At 45.5% G+C, this 21,363-nt stretch overlaps 1 protein-coding gene across 11 annotated transcripts in view; it reads right to left on the bottom strand.

The window, feature by feature from the left end:
- Positions 1–293: 293 nt before the first annotated feature.
- KYAT3 (kynurenine aminotransferase 3) overlaps positions 294–21,363 on the bottom strand; it is a 492,939-nt gene continuing 471,869 nt past the window's right edge. For 9 of the 11 annotated variants that reach the window (XM_085602141.1, XM_085602139.1, XM_085602134.1 and 6 more), the window contains 2 exons: positions 17,540–17,626; positions 294–750 (listed from right to left, as the gene is read on the bottom strand). In XM_085602141.1, the coding sequence (XP_085458267.1) occupies positions 688–750; positions 17,540–17,626 (150 nt within the window). In that variant the 3' untranslated portion in view covers positions 294–687. The remainder of the gene's footprint in view (positions 751–17,539; positions 17,627–21,363) is intronic. The other 2 variants (XM_085602145.1, XM_085602135.1) reach the window with 1 other exon arrangement.

A 21,363-nucleotide genomic window follows, 5' to 3' on the forward strand; every position in this document is an offset into this window, starting at 1 on the left:
CTGGTCAAGGTAAAAAAAAAAAAAAAAAAAAAAAGGGCATAGCCCCTGTTCTCGAATTGAGACAGTAAAGTCGGCCAAAAGTCAACAAATATTGCTTCATTTCTTTTTAGAAAAAGACTTTCAGATCCAGAATAATTTATCAAAAAATGTCCGCAGACCACTTCAGAAAGTTACATCACGATGTGCAGTTTAAAATTGCTGTAAGCCAACCATGACTTTTGATAGGTCATGGTTGACATATCTGGATTGCAGCAGAATTAATATTTAAAATATGACGTAGACTAGACAGGATCTTATGAGTGATATTAGGTGGCGCCAAATTTTATTAGAGACAAAGCGTAAACACCCCATTAGAATGGGGAGATAAATTACAGAAAACCCACCATTCACCCAACAGCTCTAACTGCTGTGTTTCTGTATGTTCACCCCAAAAGATGGTCTAACTGGCTATTTAAATCCTAAATTACAACAGTTTTAATTCCAAATTACAATCATTTGTTTCAATTTAAAATGTAGAAAGCGGTAAAAGTACATTATTTTAAAGTGTATTTTGTCTACACAAAATGCATTTTTAATCTTTCCCCAGGAGATCAAATATCAAATTTCATGATTATTGACACAAAAAAATTACATTTTACAGCCATGTAAAACAACCATTTTCAGCCTAAAACAAACGTTTCACAGTCATCAAGAATTCTCTTTAGTCCAGTTCCTCAGAATGGCCTCCGCTGAATCAAGTGTGCTGTCTTTCTGTAGGTAGAGGAGAGAACCGAAATAACATATTACACAAAGGTAACAATGATGGACTTTTAAAGCTCATTTCTAAAACAAAATCATTTAATTTACAAGGAGTTTATTTTCAAGTTTTAATATGCATATTACATATAAAGTACATTTTCTTAACCCTTTCCTTTTCTTCTTCAAGTACAACAGTAACATGGACTTTGAGTACTCAAGGAATCACTTAGCTCATGTGTATTTTATTTCAGACCTGCAATGTTAAAAATTAAAACAACAAAAAAAACCTCCAGCTCCACTGTTGGCCTTCAATACAAACACAATAGGCATTCCATGGACCTGTACAAATGCTTGGCCTCACCTTCAACCTGCAGCTCCACCCTTAGCATCTACAGAACGGGCATTGCTTCTGGAAATCTAATCAGGAGCCATTTGCTAACAAAAGGGTTCATTGCATTTGTAAAGGGAGCCCTTTCACCACAAGCTCACAATCAGCTGTTCCATTCGTGAAGGTCATTCGGCTGCCCTTGTGACTTCGCTAGAACCTGTGCGCAGAAGGCAGAAAGGAAGGTGGGGAGAAAAGGAAATACAAATCTGAGGGGGGCTGAAATAGCAACAAGGATGGAGGAAAAAGTGAACAACCAAAGCAATTAAAAAGAGACAATGGGAGGGTAAATGCGAAAAAAACATACAGAGTGGAATGTGATAAAGAACTCATGCGGAAAAAGTGGACAATGCTAAATTGGTAGAAATGAATATATCGTAGTTTAAGAGAAGGAATGAGAGAAATCGGCAAAAGATAGCAACAAAGGTGAAAGGAGAGGCTTCAGACAAAGGGAAGCAGCTTGAAACAAAGGACAGAAAAGTGAAAGTAATGAAAATAAAAAGAAAGCAGAAGGAAAATATAGAAGCCCTGGGCGATACAGGTAAAATATGAGAGATATAAGCAGAGGGTGATGCACCTAATGCAGATTAGTGTGTGTAATCTTCCACCCTCCGACTCTGGTGAAATAGTTCAGTGGTAAATAGAATGACTGCAGCCATAAATGTGTAGGCTGCAGGTCACCGGTCCTAAAAACATTCATAAAGCCCGATGGGTTAATGCACATACTGTTGAGCTGTACGTTTCATATCTCCATCACTGGCTTAAATCATAGATGGTTCATCGTGTTTAATGCCCCTGATGCAGAAATGTGCATGTTGTAGGTATCGGTCCTAGTGACAGGCCTCCCTCCCAGGTAGGGCACTTGCAGTGTGAGTTATGTATAGGAAGAGTCCTAGGGTTAAAATGAAGCGGTTCTAAAAACGAATGTAAGTGTGCATTATTGCAACGTTGCAGGAACCAAGAAAATGCATGCCTTATGGTGCACCGTGAAAACTAAACAGTAGTGTGCATGATTTCATCATTGTGTGTTGGACTAATCGGTGGATTGCTGCATGCCAGCGTGTGTGCATATTTGCAGGACTGTAGCAGGTCGGAGTCTGAGGACTATCGTAGCCATGGGGAGCAATGTGCATAGCTGCCAGTGTGCGAGTCTGGCACAGGTGCGTGTGTGTGTGTGTGTGTGTGTGTGTGTGTGTATGTATAAAGTTTAAATCGGTTTTTAATATCCGGTCCAAACCACCACTCTGCATTAGAAACTAATGCTATTTGAAAGGTGTCCTCGTTTAAATGTGCTTTGAAAGTTATTTTTAAAAGTTGAGGTGAGACGCAATCAGTTTTAAATTGTCTAAATCATTCGACCTATATTGACGTAGTGTAAATGTGATTCATTTACAAGAGTCTTTCTTAAACATGGCTCGGATTACCAATAGTTGTGCACAGGGAGGGAGGAGCCTAGCGCGCATCCAAGATGGTCGCGTGAGCACAGGGCTCCCCGGACCCTCGCTGCTCCTCGGAATTTATCCTGAGATTATCCTGATATAGTTTACGGAATCTGGAAGATGAAGGCTGGCTGAACACGGATCTCCTTTTAGAAATCGAATCGGACCTGGGAATCCTGATTTATCGTGGTCTGAACTTTTGGGACCCACCCGACGGCGGTGCCCGGTGCGAGGGCGAACTGTGGAGCCGGGGCGTAATTGAACAACAGCGGCTACAGCGCTGTGCCAGTGGCCGCTCCATCACTTTCGGTTTCACTTTTGGACTTTAAAGGGGCTGGACGGCGGAATCGCTTGGTGTGGCTGGGTGTTTCCTAGGCCTCTGCGTGAGGCCTTTGTCTCCGCCTGCTACTAGTGTTCCCATTGCCTTGGGTCCCCTCACACCGCTATATTGCGGACTCTGGTAAGGCACCCGTCTGCGGTGCCGGTGCCCATTCGACCCTTGATCGACGGTCCCCTTCGGTGAGCGTGGCCCAAATGGGGGGCAAGGGGGGCCCCGAGGGGCGTAAGACTAAAGCTTCCCTCCGCGGGGGACCGGTCCAGGCGAACAACATGGACCGCTACACTCATGGCAGAGGGTCCCCTGGAGCGGCCGGCGCCCCCCCAGACGCCGCCGGTGGTGGCACGTCCGTCTCTCCGGAGCTGTCCCTGCAGGACATCATGGGCGCCATGATGGCATCAGGGAGACCATCGCCACGCAGTACGAGGCCTTGGCCCGTAAAATCGACACGGTGGCAATCGATGTCACATTAATTCGGGCGGATCTCTCTAAAACCAACGAGAGGGTTCAAGCGCTCGATGTGCGGACTTCCACCCTTGGTGCGGATGTGTTGGACCTGCAGACCACTCTTGGCGACATCAAGATGGCCAACGATCAGATGGCCCGGCGGCTGGAGGACTTCGAGGGACGAGCCCGACGCAATAACATCCGTGTCATAGGCGTACCGGAGTCCTCCGACAACCGCCCGGTTGACCTCCTGATTGAGGAACTCATCCTCCAACAGCTGGCCCCCGCTGGCCTAAGTAAGTTCTTTGCCGTGGAGCGGGCCCATCGAGTTCCGGGCGGTCGACCGCGGCCGGGGGCCCCCCCGAGGCCTATTGTAGCCAAACTTTTCCACTATAGAGACCGAGATGCGATTCTGCAGGCCTCACGGGTCCACGGCCCGGTTCGTCATGAGAACTCGTCAATTAACTTTTATCCGGACTTCACCCAACTTGTCCAGAAACAGCGGATGGGTTTCCAGGGGGTGAAGCGTCGTCTCCGTGACCTGGGCCCCTAAGTACTCTATGCTTTATCCCGCAAAACTTCGAGTGGAACACGAGGGTCGGACTGCCTTTTTTGACTCTCCCGCGACTGTGAGTGACTGGCTAGACTCGCTGCCGGACAGGGGTGACCGGCCTGGGCCCTCTGCCGGTACCGAAGGTGACGGGTCCCCTTTGGAGTGACTTTTGGTCCTTGACTTTGCCATTTTGCACTGTTCGGCTGGGTTTTACTTCTTTTGTTCATTTTGTCTTACTATGACCTGTGTGGGGGGCGGGCGGGGACGGGTCCCTTTCCTCCTCCGGGGTCTTTTCGTAGAATGGGGTTAGTAGGGCGACAGGCACACTGCAAGTTGGGGGGGTTTTTTGGACCGCAGGGGTGCAGGGTGGGGGGAGTTGGATTTGGGGGGGGCTTGGGGGGTGGGGGGAGTTGTTTTGATGTGTGTTTTTTGTTTTCAGGGCGAGGTATTGACTTTTGTCCAGTTTCGGGGGCTGTGCTACTGGCTGGGGGACCTTTGATCTACTGGAGGGGATGGGGGGGGACGGGTTGAGGTTAATGTCATGGAACGTCAATGGGTTGGGTGACCGTATCAAGCGGGGTGTTGTGCTGCAGTATTTGCGTCGTCTGGCTCCTGATGTGGTGTTTTTACAGGAGACGCATCTGGTTGGTAATGTTTGTCATGCAATGAATAGGGGGGGATACCGCCTCGTGGCTCATTCTGGTTTCACCACAGGTTCTAGAGGGGTGGGCATTCTCCTGCGATCCTCACTTCCGTTGGAGATCACCAGGGTAGTCTCGGATGATAGAGGGCGCTATGTGGGTCTGACTGGGAGGTGGGAGGGGCAGTCCCTTTCCTTGGTCTCAGTTTACGTCCCCCCGGGCCTCCAGAACTCCACCTTTTCGGACTTGGGTCGAATGCTGCTGGAACTTCCCGACAGTCTTTTGCTTATGGGCGGGGACTTCAATTCGGTGCTTTTGGGTGACCTGGATCGTCACCCGCCCAGGGCCCTCCCCGCTGCCCAGGCATGGCTCGGCGGACTATTGGAGACCTTCGGTCTGGTAGATAGTTGGAGATTGATGCATCCGACACAATGTCAGTACACCTTTCACTCTGGGGCGCATGGGAGTCTTTCCAGATTAGACTATTTCCTTATGCCCGCGGCCCAGACTGCTCGAATTCGAGAGGTTAGGCACCTGGCGCGGGTTATCTCTGATCATTCCCCGCTGTGGCTGCTCTTTGACACCGGGTCGCGGTCTGCAGGGCGGATCGCTCCCATTAACCCTTGGTACCTGCGAGACCCTACGACTCGCGACAGCTTGGTCAAGTCGATTGACCAATACTTCCTTGAAAACGAGGGGTCGGTGTCGTCCGCAATGTCCCTGTGGGAAGCCTTTAAAACCGTGCTCCGCGGACACGCCCTCGCCCAGATAGGGGATAAGAAGATCAAGAGTGAGGCAGTGGTGAAGCTGGAGACTGACATCTCGGGGCTGGAGTCGGCCTTGGAGGCGGGTGTCACTCCGGACGGGCTCCATGCCCTCAGCTTGAAGCAGTTTGAATACAGGTCTCTTGTTACTGATGCTGCCAAGACTATGTATAGGGAGCAGCAGGGTAGATTGTATGACGCCGGGGACAAGGCGGGTAAATTGATTGCTTGGCTGGACAAGAAGGAGAGAGTGAATCGTGTGGTCCTGGAGCTTCGGGCCTCGGATGGAGCGTGTGTGACTGAGCCTGGTGAGATTGTGGAGTGTTTTGCTGACCACCTCCGGGCCGTGTACTCCCCGGTGACGGATAGGGATGAGGAAGATTCTCGCCTTCTGCTGCGGGATATTGCTTTGCCCGGCCTGTCCGTCGAGGACCGTGAACAGCTGGACACCCCCTTGTCTGTTGACGAGATTGCCACTGCGATTCGGTCCCTTCGCTCTGGCAAGGCTATGGGTCCCAACGGCCTGCCTATTGAGTTGTATAAGTTGCGCCCGGATAAAATCGCGCCTTTCCTCCGTCGTATGTTCCAGGAGTCCCTCGAGACGGGTTCCCTTCCCGCCGACCAGCGTCTGGCTACTATAGTCGTGATCCCCAAGGAAGGTAAGCCACGAGACCGCTGTGCCTCCTACAGGCCTATTTCTCTATTAAACGCCGAGCCTAAGATACTGGCTAAAGTCCTCGCCAATCGTTTGCTGAGCGTTATCTGTGATCTGATCCATCCTGATCAATGCGGCTTCATCCCTCATCGTAACACCGCTCTTAACCTGCGGCGGCTCCACGGCGCCCTCGCTAGGGCAGAGTACCTCTCCGAACCAGCCGTACTGGTTTCTTTGGATGCCACGATGGCCTTTGATACCATCGAGTGGCCATTCCTCTGGGCTGTCTTGACCAAATTCGGCTTTGGGGAGGGATTTCTTGGCTGGGTGAAGCTTCTTTACACTGGACCAATGGCTCAGGTGGTTGTCAATGGGCGGGTCTCTCGGCCTTTCGCTCTCGGTAGGGGTACGAGGCAGGGGTGCCCGTTGTCCACTCTGCTCTTTGCTCTCGCCTTGGAACCGCTCGCTGCCTGGCTCCGCTGGGAGCCCTCGATTAGAGGGATCCGGTGGGCCCCGGGCTTCGAGGATCGGGTCTCGTTGTACGCGGATGATATTCTTTTGTATCTCACCTCGCCGCGACAGTCGCTTAATGTTCTCTTTGATGTTCTTACTTCCTTTGGGAGAAACTCGGGTTTGACGATTAACTGGTCTAAATCCTGTGTCTATCCTATCTCTGGTGGCCCTCCCCTCTTGCCGCCTCGGCTTCCGATCCAACTATCTCTGTCCGGCTTTAAATACCTGGGGGTGTACGTCTCGTTGGACCCGGCCGTTCGCTATGAGCAGAACCTCCTGCTTCCACTTCGGCGTTTGAGGGAGGATACGGCTCGGTGGTGTAAGCTGCCCTTGTCCCCGCTTGGTCGCGCAGCGCTGTTTAAAATGATGTCCCTTCCCAGATTCCTTTATGCACTACAAAACTCCTTCGACGTCATTCCGGTGGCCTACTTTCGGGAGGTGGAGAGCCTGCAGAGGAGACTGGTATGGGACGGGCGGGCGCGCATCGCTCTGGCAAAGCTTACTCTCCCCTGGTACGACGGGGGCATCGCGCTTCCCGACATTAGAAGGTACTATTGGGCCTCACAGCTATCGGCCATTAACCATGCCACGTATGCGCCTGGCTTGAACCCGGCGTATGAGATGGATAAATTCCTGCTTCCCGGTGGTAACTATAATAGGGCGCTTTACTCCCGCTCGGCTGGAAGGACCCTTACGGGCCCTACTAAGATTGCGGTAAGGATCTGGAAGGCGGCTAATGTAGCCATGGGCTGGAGTGAGCGCTTAACATGTGCCACTCCTTTATTTGCCTCCGACCGACTGGGAAGCCTCTGGAAAACGAAAGGCTTTGAGCGTTGGGACACGATCGGTATTAGCAGAGTGGGAGACCTATGGATTAAGGGCGCGGTTAAAACCTTCGCGGCGCTCCAGAGTGAATACGAGCTTACTGAAAGGGAGTTCTTCCGCTACGCCCAGGTTCGGCATGCCCTGCTATCGGTCTTTGGGGTAGGGACCAAGGTCCCGGCTTCTTCGCCCCTCGAGGACCGCATACTCGATGGTCACGTGCCTGACAGCACTATCTCTCTAATTTATAAAAAACTTATTAATAATCGGGCTGACCTCTTGGTGCGTCTTCGGGAGGCATGGACGGGAGATGGGGTGGAGCTGGACGACGAGGACTGGCAGTCCGCACTGTCGTCCCCTAAGGAGGTGGCCATCCCGGCCCGTCTCCGTCTGGTCCAGCTTAAGATTCTCCACCGGGTGTACGTGACGGGTCCCCGTTTGGTTTCGATGGGATTTTCTGACGACGGGCTCTGTAAGCGGGGCTGTGGGCTTAGTGCCACCTTTCTCCACATCCTTTGGGAGTGCCGCGAGGTGGCGGAATACTGGCGCCGGGTGCATGTGGTAATGGGACAAGTCACCGGGGTCGCTCTGTTGCCGGAGGTGCGTCGCTGTGTTCTGAATGTGTGGGAGCCCAATGATTATAACGCGGCCCAGACTCGGTGGGCGGCCCTGGGGAACATGATTGCCAAGAGAGATATAGCGCAGCTTTGGGGTTCCCAGCGGCCGCCCACTGTGTCTGTATGGAAGGAGAACATGGACTGGTGCATGTTCAGGGAGAAGACTGTGTATGTGGCTCGTGGTAAACCGGGGGCATGGGGTAGAATCTGGGGGCAATGGAATCAGTATCGGGGAAATATCTGTGCTCCCCCCTGGTGGACACTTCCGAGGTTGACCCTTGATGGTTCCTTGCGTATTTGGAATATCCGAGTGTAGACCTGGCTCTCCCGTGACCCCCCCTGACCTCTTAGTCCTCCTTTCCCTTAACCGCCATCTGGTGGTCGGATGTAGGGTCCCCCTGCTGTAGTCTGACGCCCACTTCATGTCACTACGCCTCGCCTTTTGTTTTTAGTTGTTATTTATGGTAAACGTATGTATCCTGATTCCCTTAGGAGTATCCGGAGCTTCTGTAATGGGCTGGGGACCTTGGGTCGGTTGATGACTTTAACACTGTGTGAGCCTTTTTGATTCTAGCGGCCGGCCCTGGTGGTTGTAGGCCCATGCTTGTATCCTTTTTTCTGTTCAATAAAAACCTTTAAAAAAAAAAAAAAAAAAAAAATAGTTGTGCACAGAGTTGTAGCTTTACTGTACTTATAAATATACCACTTACTACAACAGTTTAGTTAAAAAGCATATTGTTGTGTTAGTCAAAGGAGGCATAACTCGACATCTGCCGCTGTATATTTTTGTTGGGTGTGTCTTACTCCATGTTTTTATGTTTGACAGTTATTGTATGTTGTGCTGTTTGTCTGTGACTGTGGGTGCAGTTGTTGCAGCCTACAGCACCTTCCTTGCTGTCGTTGCTAATAGATGTGTGTCGCGCTGGCGCATCAGTTGTGTTTTCTTTTTTGCATGTTGCAGTCCTGGGGTGTAGGTGTGTGTGTGTATCATCTATTCCCATCTCTAATTGATGCTAGTGTTACCAGCACATGTGCCCTGCGGCGCTTTTGCTTATACAAGGTGTGCTCACTCTCTCCAATGCACTGCTCTGTCCCACAATGTACCCCTCATTATATCCTCTGTCACTCCTGGCTCACCCCAAACCTCATTCTAAAACCCTTTCTCAGTTCTCCCCTCTTGTAACCCTCCTTTGACTCACCCCAAACGTCTTTTGCTACTATGATCTCCCTAATCCCTTTTTAGAGACTCTTCCCTCCTCCATCTCTCCTTTTTACTTACCTAAACCTCATTTTACTAGTATGATGTCACAAATAACACTTTCTAGGCTTTTCCTCCATTATCCAATTCAATCCAACTAACAGACTCACATGTCCACCCTCTGATTAACTTATATTTCCATATTCTAATCCACCACTAATTCTTTTGGGTTCTGGAGTAGCGTACTATGTGCTGAAAAGGGGTAGTAAGTGCTATATAAATACAATTCCAATGCAATACCTCAACATTCCGAGCCATTGGGAGCAACACCCACCACAAATATACATCTGATACCACAAAGTGACACTTTGTGGTGTGAGAAAACAAATTAATGTGTGAAGCTTCTGATGAGTCATCGCTAAGGTGAAAGATCCGTTTTAAGCAATGTCGATACATTGTTGTATTGTAAAGTGTAACTAAAGATTGAGAAGGTAGTTATAGGTTCAGGCTCTTGCTAGACTTGGCAGCCAATAAACATACCTCTTGAAGTAACATGTATATACAGTAAGGTCTATGTAAATCTGTCTTTAATGCATTTACGAAGCTTTTTATTGCAAAGTCCTCTGTCCCATAACAGCCGCATGATTGGACACTGTCTCCATCCAGTGTTAAACTTTGCCTGCAATATCTTTCGACTAGTAGCAAAAGAGGGACTTTTGTGTAACTGGCATGGGCATAAGCCATCTACAGTAGTTCTGTGGTCAAATGTATAATATTTAACTTACTGACTCTCAGGGCATTATCACAAGGTAAGCTTACGGTAAGGTTGCAATCATTTCTTTGTGGCCGAATAGGAATGCTGCGCTTCAGAGCTCCTCTCCCTGAGCAGATTTGACCCTGGCACAAACCTAGTGAAAAATGCTTAGTGGTACAGAATTTTAAAAAACATCAGAGCAGAAACACCAGTACCCACTGTAATTACCCATTTGTGAGTAGAATTTCCAACGCTGTTACATCAGTAGTTCTTGGTGCTGGATTACTGATGCTTTTGCTTTAGCCCCTCGAGTAAGGATAGTTTATTTCATTTGAAGTTTAAAGGATAGCACCTATGAAACGCCTTTGTACTTTTCTCACCCATTTTAGTCCACGTCCATGGTCAGTGATCATCTGGTGTCATGAGCTTTAGAATCAGAGACAAGCATTTCTGTCATTGCTGCAGTAGCCAAAGACTCATCTGTCCTGCCCTGGGTATCAATGAAGCAGTCTCGGGCAGATATATACTTTAGCCTAGCCGCCTAGGGCTGGTTTTTTGCAGGCTTATTAGTAGTTGGTTGCAACTGACAACTAACGGGTACATTATTTTAAGCCACTGCAGGATTGCTGTTTGATGAGAAACAGAAGTAAGGAAAGGGATTTTGCAAGACAGTGATTTCGAGGAGAATATATGGCTCACAGTCCCCTCCTGCCTTTGGCGTCCATTGGTCTAGGAAGCAAAACATTTGTGAGTTCTAGAGCTCAGAGTCTTACAGGTTACAGCATTGCATGGTTTGTGTAGATACAAAAGCATCAGAACCGCTTGCAAACTCTCTAGCCAACCACTAGTTTTTCTCAAACGACAACTGTTGTTTTCCCAGTTAATGTAATGCACTGAACTCCCAAAATTAAGTTTTACTTAATGTTATGTTGCAAATAGACTGTCAAACCATTCATTTATTTACAGGAGGTGAAGGCCGCCATCCAGAAGAGCACGAGAGGGAAAGCACCCGTGCCGGATGGTGTCCCAATTGGCATTACTAAGTGTAACATGGATCTTTGGGCCCCACTGTTGACAAGCGTTTATAACAGCCTGAACAGGTCATTTATCCCCCTGATCCTGGGCTTCCACAGTCATAGTCCAGATCTTTCAAAAGGGCAGGGCGGAGCCTAAATGTTACAGTTTGACTTCCCTGTTCGATATGCCAGCCAAAACCTTAGGCAGCGCACTGTAAAATAGAGTAGTAGGTTGGGTCACTGAAAATAACGTGTTAAAATAAATGTCAATATGGATTCCGCAGGGGTATAGGGATCAATGCCTCAACTTAAACCTGATCATTGGAAAATATACGATGGCCAAGCAGTCTGCACTATATCTAGCCTTTATATATGTATGACAATGGCCTTTGATTTTAATAAAGTGGGCTAAGCTGTGGCAATCTCATTAATCTGCAAATGGATCCATCCCTAGTCCACTTGTTGTTCTCCTTGCATATGGACATTAAGGCCAGAGTCAGGTTTGGGAACGAAGGAGAAGTCACTGATTGATTTAGTATAGTCGGTGGGTGGGGGGGGGGGGGGCAAGGGGGTGTTTTAGCCCCATTTCTTTTTACTTTGTACATACATTATCTTAGTAAGGAGCTTATTAAGTGCACCCCAGACGTGCCCATGGTGAATAGTGCCCCCTACCAGCATTATTGTATGTGGATGACACTACTACTAATTGCTCGCACCCCCAAAGCCTTACATCATCTAGTGCACTCCTTGTCTATTTTATGTCCAATCTGGATTTATCAGCTAATTTTACTAAGACTTTTATAATGACTTGTGGCCCAAAGCACATGAAACCCTTGACTATTACGATGGGTAATGAATTGCTATTAAGCACCAGCTCCTTCTCTTACCTGGGGGTCACTTTCAGCTTGTCTGGGGCTTGGTCTGTGCATATTGCACAAAGTAGGACCAGGTTTTCCAGAGCTTTTGGCTCAATGCTAAGTCTCCCATTACCCAAGGGAGAGAGGGTGTTACACCCCTCTTGCAAAAATATTCAGCACAATGCATCACTATAGCAACTCATGGGGCAGGCATATGAGGCCCAGGTGACTCTGCTGCCCTCCAAAGGGAGGAAGATCTATTTTGTCAGAAAGTACTGTCAGACCATGTGTCAACCTCCAGCTTCATTTGCCAAAATGAACTGGGCTTAGACTTTGAGCGACTATCTGTAGAGTGGCAATCCTCTTGTGGCTTTCTATCTGGAGCCCAAAAGAAGCTAAATTAACTAGAGAGATAGTTTCAGACTGCTTGGCTTGGGATAAGGGTCTTCCAATCCCCTGGCTATCGTACATCAAAAAATAGCGGGCAGCATCCGTTAGAAAGCAAGTGCAAGTCTTGTTGCTAGAATGAGCAAAAGAAGAGAGGATCAGGGCTGAAAGACAAAAATCAAGTGTTAAGCATTATTTATATTTTAATCTACCAACTACCTGCAGAACACTAACGGTGGGATAGTACTTTATTGTTCAGCTTCCGGGCTGGTATTATGAAATATTAACTTTGTTTTCCGGCTGAACATCAAGTCCAGCTCGACTCTAGGGATTGCCCATGAACTAACTTGCATAAACAAACTATGGTACATGTCCTCTTCTTCTGTGAATATTATAAAATGTATACGAAAATGTTCCTCATACCATTTCTGAAGTTTAGGAATCTACGGCTTCGTATGCAAACATAAGTAACGGGCAACCAGATAGCACCACAGTCTGAGTACCAAAGACTTGCGGGATATTAAATCACCTTCGGAAAAAAAAATACTGCACCTTGTTGTTTTTTCTCGGACAATTTTACTGCCCCATTTAGGGTTGGAATGTTGAGAAACTTGAGGATGTTCCTGAAATCGACTTGCTTTTCCAATTACTGATTTGTTTTCCCGGTGTAAAAACCTATGGGTACTAGTTGGAAAGATGGCACTACCTGGAGGAATCTGTACAGGGAAGAAAACACTGAAATGGAGCAAAGTTGCACAAATCGGAGTCGTTAAATTGCTCCTAATTACTTGGAAATGCCCCTGGCACCTGAAATGAGGGCCTTAATGTCGAATCACATTCCTGTTCAGCATTCACATGATTCATGTTAACTCGTGTTGATTGAGGAGAGAAGGTTATGAAAAAGCATACGATACAAGAAATGAAGAGATGGGAGAGACTTTTGTAGGAAGAGTCTCAAAACAATGTTATTCGACGAACCACCAGCCTGGATATGATTACGGTTCAAATAAATAAGTCTTGAGGTGAGTGCCTAAAACAAGTGAAAGGATTTTCCACATCTGATTACCTAAACTGTCTAAGTTGTTGTATAGCAAAAAGTCCTGATGCTGCTTGGATACACCGTGCAAAGTCATGGCAACTTGATAAGGGCTATTTTTCTGATGAACCGTTGAAGCTACTTCCAAGTGAATGAGCTGTAAAGAACTTGGGGCCAGATGTATGACACGCCAATTAGCGAGTCGCAAATTGCGTCGCATTTGCGACTCGCTAATTGGAACGCACAACAGTGTCCCAGACTCTGTTTGCGATTCCCAACAGGGTCGCAAATTGCATGCCTCATTAATATTAATGAGGCAGGCGCAATTTACGACCCCTTTAGGCATGGCTAGCATTCACAGGGATGGTGGCCTGCTGGGGTCAGCAGACCACCATGTCTGTGACTGCTTTTTAAATAAAGCAGTTTCTTTTTTTTTTTTAATGAGCAGCCTGTTTTCCTTAAAGGAAACGGGATGGATTTAAAAAAGAAAAATTTAACTTTTCAGTTTCATTTTTTTAAGGGCAGGCAGTGGGACCACTGCCTGCTCTTAAAAACTATTTTCCCCCATACTCACAAACGGGAAGGGATCCCCTGGGGAACCCTTTACTCTTACTTGAAGTAGGTGGTAAACTGCCAGTTTTTTGCGGCAGCAAAAAATTAGTACATAGCATGTTGACTCGCTATTAGTAAGGGTCACCCCTTCCTAATAGCGAGAGTCGCAAATACTATTTTGCGAGTCAGTGACTCGCAAAATAGCATTTGTATATGCTATTACCCTTTTTTGCGGCCACAAACTGGAGGATCTCCCGTTTGAGGCCGCAAAAAAGGGTTGTACATCTGGCCCCTGGCCTCTTGCTGCTTCATTGCCTTGGGTGCATGCTTCTGCAGGAGGCACAGGCCTTGACGTTGTGGCCTGACCCCAGACACCACAAACAGATGTTGTGTAGATCCATGATGAATATTTGTCCACAACAGGTTCTGAAGGGTTTGAAACCTGAACGTTTAGGGGGTACCTACCTGTACAGCACCTGTTAATAAAATATGGACAGTGACGAACATCATGAAGAAAATTCCCTGAGGAGAGCAAAGCTCTGGATTGGCATTCATGGCACGGGAAAATGGGGAAGGACGCCAGGTCCCAGAAGGGGCATTTTACGACTCCAGCGGCATCCCAATGGTGTCACTTTGAACGCTAAAGTACAGCCACCGCGCCTTACCAGAGTGGAAAGCGATTGAAAAGTTTACAGATTCAGTCTGATGCATGGGTTATTGAAAAGGTAAGAGGTATCTGCAGGAAGAATTATCCACCAGAAGTTTCTCTTACTGCGGGCTTTAACAAGTTGGTGGCATTAAATTATGATCAATTCTAGTATCAAATTAAGCAAGAATCTGAAGAAGTGGGATTGAATACAAATTAGCCTCATAACTAGTTGTAATATTTTCAAAATGTTCATATTACGAAAATGTGTATGTCTCTTTACGGCAATTCCACTTTTTTGAATAATGAATGCTCTGTGCAGTTTTGTTTGGGATGCAAGTGCTCCAAGAGAGCACTGAAATATGTAGTTTCCCCGTAAGAGTGGGGGGTGGGCCATGCCGAATTTTAAATATTATTCAGCTATGATCAGCCACATAGCTTTTCTGTAAGCTAAGTCTGGGGTGCCCAAGTTGAGTTTTTTTACTTTGTTCCGCTGAGCAAAGCCATTATAAAAAGTCCACTTTAAGACAGTCTAATCAGCTATTAAAATCTGGTGAATTTAGGTTAGAGAGTTTATAATTACAAAATATAATAACACTCTTTTTTGGCAGGTACCTTTACTTCCAGATACCTTTTGGGATCATTATTGTAAAATTTGGGAAAACTGTATTAAACAGCTTGGTCGAATTTTCCCCAAAATATTATATATACTTTTACTAAAATCCAGAATTTTAAGCTACCAAATGAGTCATTTTTAAAGGTATTTGACAATTAGGGATTTCTTTCAGAGGACAGATAGAGATTAACTTAAGTTAAAGCAGAATTAAATACTGTAAACGATTTTAAAGCCTTCAAATGTAAATATTAAGGCACACTGCACAACTTTTTATTCAGGGTCCGCACAATGACTTAGATGTTCATGCAAGCTATTGGGGCACCAAGCTGAATTCAATTATGGATCTGAAACTATTTCGACAGTCAATTGGCTTTGGCAATAGGCTACTGCTCTCATTAAATCTTGCAATTCAATATTACAAAACCATCTTCTGACTCCAATATACACCGGAAAGATACTGAAGTGAGGGTACATAGCAACTCTGAATTGTTGCCAATATCAATGCTTACATCTTGTTCACAACTCAAGAAGTATAGGATGCATAGGTTTACAAATTATCAAAGATATTTAATGTACAAGATTCACTTTCAACACAACTGGTCATGATGGGCACTGATAATGGCAATTTTTTGGGGTATTTTTATAAAAGGTGTATTCCAAACTCATTTTGGTGGCGATTATCATAGATAGAGTCTATATTGTTCCAGACTGGCTAGTTTGATCCTGCAAACCTTTTGGCAATGCTGGGAAAGATGTGGGGCCTGTTCTCTTATAGACCATTCCATGTATAAGAGTAAAGATAAAGAAGGTCTTAGGAGAGGCCAAGAGATATGGAGCCCAGTAAAGAATTCATGTGATCAATATTTATCTATCCTCTCCGTACGGAGGTACAAATCCTATGTAATATGCTGTTGAACGCAATGTAGGAAATGCTTTTGTATTGCCTGCATCTGCAATAATGATTTCATTATTGATGTATCAACTTCTTCACCCTAAAAATAAAATGTTAGCAAATGAGTGACAAGAAAGATAACCAAGGGTAAGCAATGATCATATTCAAAGACCCTTTAATATTGGTAAACAGTGGCCGAGATCTAAACATGGCAAGCAGTTGCACTTCAGCATGCTACTCTCTACTTGGAGCATGTCACAGAGATGTTTTATGTGCTTTGTAATGTCTCGGTGTAGCCCTCTTCACCTATTTTTTGGTTTTACATCCAAATACATTTATGGATTAATGGTGTGCTTGCTAATGTTGCATCTCTTTTGTGTATGTCTTTCATTGAAGCGGTACAAAAGGGGGTGGTGATGGATGGAACATCAGAACCAATCAAACACTCACACCCAGTCAACAGATCACGGTTTAATCCATCACCGTTCTTTAGCCCACTCTGCCACCCCAGTTCAGACATGGCCATATGCAAATCAGTCTGACCCTGTGCCTCATGGGAACAGTCCAGCCCGAACTGCCAAGCCATTCCTTCCCTGGACCGGAAACAAGCTTCCTAGGACCGGTTTCTGGCATTTCAGCCGTCTTCAGCCAGGCTTGCTTGAATCCAGTGGCAAAGTGAGCAAGGGACTCACGTCTGAGCATACCCTGCCAACTTATGGCGAACAAAGCAGTACAAAAGGGGTCCTAGGAAGCTTGTTTCCGGTCCAGGGAAGACATGGCTTGGCAGTTCGGGCTGGACTGTTCCCATGAGGCACAGGGTCAGACTGATTTGCATATGGCCATGTCTGAACTGGGGTGGCAGAGTGGGCTAAAGAACGGTGATGGATTAAACCCAGATCAGTTGACTGGGGGTGGGTGCTTGCAATGTTCAACACTCCGTCCATCATTTCCTTTGGTTTTGCTTTGTCTTTCATTGAATCCAGCATGGCAAAAGTCTGCCTTAAACTGAACTCCGACAAAGCACAGGAGATGATTTTCAAAGGAAAATGCTACCTGTGAACTTATAACTTCTGGCCACACAACACGGATACTCCTAGTCCAGGGATCACCATTCATAATTTAGGCTTCACGCATGATCCAGATTGATCCTTGTCAATCCTGGTTCAGGTGTGCCATTTTGGGGGCACATATGACAGAGAAAATATTAAATACAGTGTTCAGGTAAATGTAACCGTAATTGAAAGGATAATGCTATTGGTATGAATAGGCATGATTTGAGGGTGGAAAGGCTTCTTAATTGGGCTTTAACTTATTCGGTTTACTTTTTAAAGGGAAACCTTTATCTTTGAGAGCATCACATCGGAATAGGAGCATTATGTATAAAAAAAACACTCTGCAAAGGAAATCTAGAGAGATCACGTGGCCCAGGCACTATGCTGTTATTTTCTACAACCATCTGTCAAAAATAGTCTATTTTGGGGTTGAATGAGTCATTTGGGGTTTGGGCTCAAAAAATAAATACTATTCTAAATATTTAAAACTGCAGCTAGATTGGAGAAACGTGCAGCCTTTTAGGTTGCCATTTTGCATTTTACTCTTTTCACAGACTCCGTGCAGGCATTTACAGAGGTTTACAAGATAAGATCATCAACAATTTCAAAAGTATCAACTTACTTTGATGAAGCAAAAACGTATATACTTTTCAAACTGCGTGGTAGTTTCTGGACCACAGAATGCACTTATTGGAATAGCTGCCAATTTCTACAAAAATGAATTTAAAAAAACGATTACAATGATCAACATTCTAACAGCTCACAATAATTCTGTTTTGTTAGATGTCCTTTGGTCTTTTAGTTACACATGCATATATTACATACATTCTGAGTTTGGTGAATTACTTTGCTGGTAGAGCCTCAAGTGGTAAATATTTTGACCATGGTTGTTCCAACTGGTTGGTTTTACTAGGGTATTGATGCAGGTTTTGTATTGTTGGAACTGAGGATGGTTTTACTGCTTGCTAAAACAACAGGTTTTAACCCTTCCCAGCATGTTTTGCACACAAACTTTCTTCTGAATTATATGTGGAAAGATTTCTGTGGGAAAACCGCTTGTGTAAGCAGCAATTTGTACTGAAGATCAAGTTACTTACCTTTAGTAAAAGTCTTTCTGGTGGATACTGTATCAATCTCAGATTCCGAACCTTGTAGTAACCCCCAAGCACTAGACAGGATCTGGGGATGTTCACAGCATTGCTCCTGTGCGTCAACAGGTGGCGTTGTGCAGCTCGGTGTTGGCTTCATCGTCCCAGCAAGTGTGATACACAAGAACCACTCTTGCATGCTGGCATCAATTTCTTTCTTGATTCTGTCCGCTCCATTGAACATAGAGCCAAACATTTGGAGAGATGTGAGTGTGTGGATCTCCAGATTGGGATCTTTCTACAGACATAACAAGAGACAATTCCACAGAACGTGGAGGTGGGAGGGTGGAGAGGAATCTGCAGTTAGAGTATCCACCAGAAGGAGCATTACCAAAAGTAAGTAATTTTTCTTCTAATGGATACTTCTAACTGCAGATTCCTCACCTTGTGAATAGACACCAAAGCAGCACCTCCCAAGACAAACCCAGGCAGGTCGATAAAGGGGTCCCACAAGAGTCATGCTTTAGCCCCACTTTATTTAACATTTATGTGCCTCCCCTCGCTAAAATCATCAGAGCATATGGGTTTGATATCCTGTCATATGTGGACGATAATCAGCTGGTCAGGTCCTCTGATGAAGATTTTGACAAAGTGAAGGACTGCTTCTCAGCTGGTATAAAGGCGATTGCCAAGTGGATGTCGGATACCTTCTTCCTGTTGAACTCAGGGAAAACAGAGATTACTGTTTGGGAAAGCCCAAACCCTGTGGACTCCATATTGGTGTCAGTTAGGCAAGGCCCCCTATCCAAGCAAGGTAGTAAAAAACCTAGGAGTCAAGATAGAGCAGTACCTTAACATGAAAACAAGTCCTAGCTACAGTCGGTTCCTGCTTCTACATGTTATGCTTACTAAAGAAGGCATTACAATTTCTTCCTTTATCTGCCAGGAAGACCTTGGCACATGCTCATGTTGCGAGCCGGCTGGATCACGGCAATGCTCTACTGGCTTCTGCCAATGAGTCATTATTGTACAAATTGCAGTTCGTACAAATCACTGCAGCACGGTTGATTTGTAATGGACCGCCTAGTACAGCCTCCACTCACCTTTTAAAATCTCTACATTAGCTGCAAGTAAAGAATAGATGTGGTGGAAGATCTTTCTCCTATTTGGCCTCCACCCTCTGGAACAAATTGCCATTTTCGGTTGGAACCTGTTCTTGACTACAGTAACTTTTGGACAGCACTAAAAACTTTACAGTTTTAGATTTAGTTTTAGCCTTTTTGTGCTGAATGTGCGCCAAGATACCCTGGTTGGGGTGATTCATGCATGTTATCAAATCATAAAAAAGGTGAAGGGTCTGTGGATTGTCTCAGACTAAAACGTCTTGAAGGACCAAATGGGCAAAGTGCCCCTCCCTGGCTATTAAGTATTCTATTTATTTGTGGTTTGATCCAGTTTAGACACAGGGATTAATTAGACAAAGATCCACAGACAAGCACAACTCCACTTGCCATAAATTACCACAATGATTTAATGATTACGAACACACATAATGAATTCATTGTGTTCAGTTACATTACTTACAAGTGAACAATTTAACCTACTTTATTGTGCTAGCACAATCTATTAATACATACATATGAGAAACTTCTATAAACATAATCACAACATAAGCGAATACTGAACAGTCTTATGTAGCGTGTCCTAAAAATGATTTATGGTATGGCATGGTACTATTTGCGGTAGGCCGATTTTGAATCTTAGGGACCGACCTCAATAAAACTGGATAGTTCACTGTCCAAGCCGCTGAGCCGCAGTCGATCCCCATTTGGGAGACACAATTTATCAGTACCCCACCGCTTCAATATTAGGCATCACTCACAGAGTGAGGGTGCACCCGACGTTATAGCTCGAACTAGTGCAGCGCTCGTACAGGGTCAGAGACTATGACCCACACACACCAATAAGACCTAGGCTTTCCTAAAGAGACCCTACTGTAACTTTGGATTTCCTAATGCCTTGGAGCACCACCCAGGAGAGTCATAGCTCAGGACACATTTAATATATTTGGTGATATGATGATCACAAGGAATTCCTGATTCTGGGAGAAAATTACCATGGGTAGGCTTTGCATGAATACTTCTTATCATGACAAACAGTAGAATAAGCCAAACCCATGTGAGAAATGTTTGTCTAACTCTAAGAAAAGATACCGGTGTCCTGTAGTAATACTTTGGTTTTGCCCTGATGAAGCCCTCATTGGATTCCGATCCCGTCACTTAGGTTGAAACGTGTCAACTCCTCACTTGTGAATGAGGAGCATACACTATTTATGGCACTTTTTAAACTGCTTACTGAATGTTGGGAAACTGCAGGTGTCATTCTATAAGACTTTCGCCCTCATCAAGGCACTACATGAACTGCAGCAACAAATCTTTAAAAGTAGTCCTTAAAACATGTACCAGGTGCAGACTACATAAGAGTGTTCAGTAATTTTTTTTCTTATTGTCAAATATGTGTAAAAATGTGGTGCTATCACGATAAATAAGGTTAAATTGTTCACTTGTAAGTAACATAACTGAACACAATAAATTAATTATGTGTGTTTATAATCATTAACTCATTGTGGCAATTTATGGGCAGTGAGTCTTGCTCTTTGTCTATGGAGTTGGCTATCAAGGCATTACTGCTTCATGAACATCTGAATTGATGCCACATCACGGCTTGACAGATGTTCCGAACACATACCCTGCATGGTAACGCATTGGAAGCGGCCTTGATCTGGTCAAATGAGCTCCAGGCCCTCTGGAAGCTGCTTCTTGGACAATAGATAGCAGATCTCAACACAGAGGAGCATGCACCTTGATATTGTCCTTTTGTACACTAATTCACCCTTCTTTGTCCCAGAGTACCCCACAAAGAGCTGATATAAGCACTGTAAAAACCGAATGCTCCTTTGAGGTTCAAGCGATGAAATCTCTGCTCTTCAAGCAATTAAGTCTCGCCTCCTCTACTGAAGGGTGAGGTGGAGCAAAAAATGCTGGAAAAGTAATGGATTGGCCAACATGAAAGGGAGTCACAAACTTTGGCAGGAATGCCACTCTGATCCCAAGCACTAGTCTGTGCAGATAAAAGTGCTGTATGGCGCCTGAATGGATGGAGCTTGTAGTGCACTCATGCGACAAGCTATCGCAAACAGTATGACCGTTTTAAGCATCAGGAGACGAAAGGAACAGCAGGGCATAATCTCAAATGAAGTACGTATAAGAAATGTGAGGACCAAATTAAGGTCTCAGTAAAGCACGACAAAAGGTTTGGGTGGAATCATGTGAAATAAACCTTCAAGAAAACACATCAC

Source organism: Triturus cristatus, chromosome 4_2 (genome assembly GCF_964204655.1).
Source record: "Triturus cristatus chromosome 4_2, aTriCri1.1, whole genome shotgun sequence".
Taxonomy (NCBI): Eukaryota; Metazoa; Chordata; class Amphibia; order Caudata; family Salamandridae; genus Triturus; species Triturus cristatus.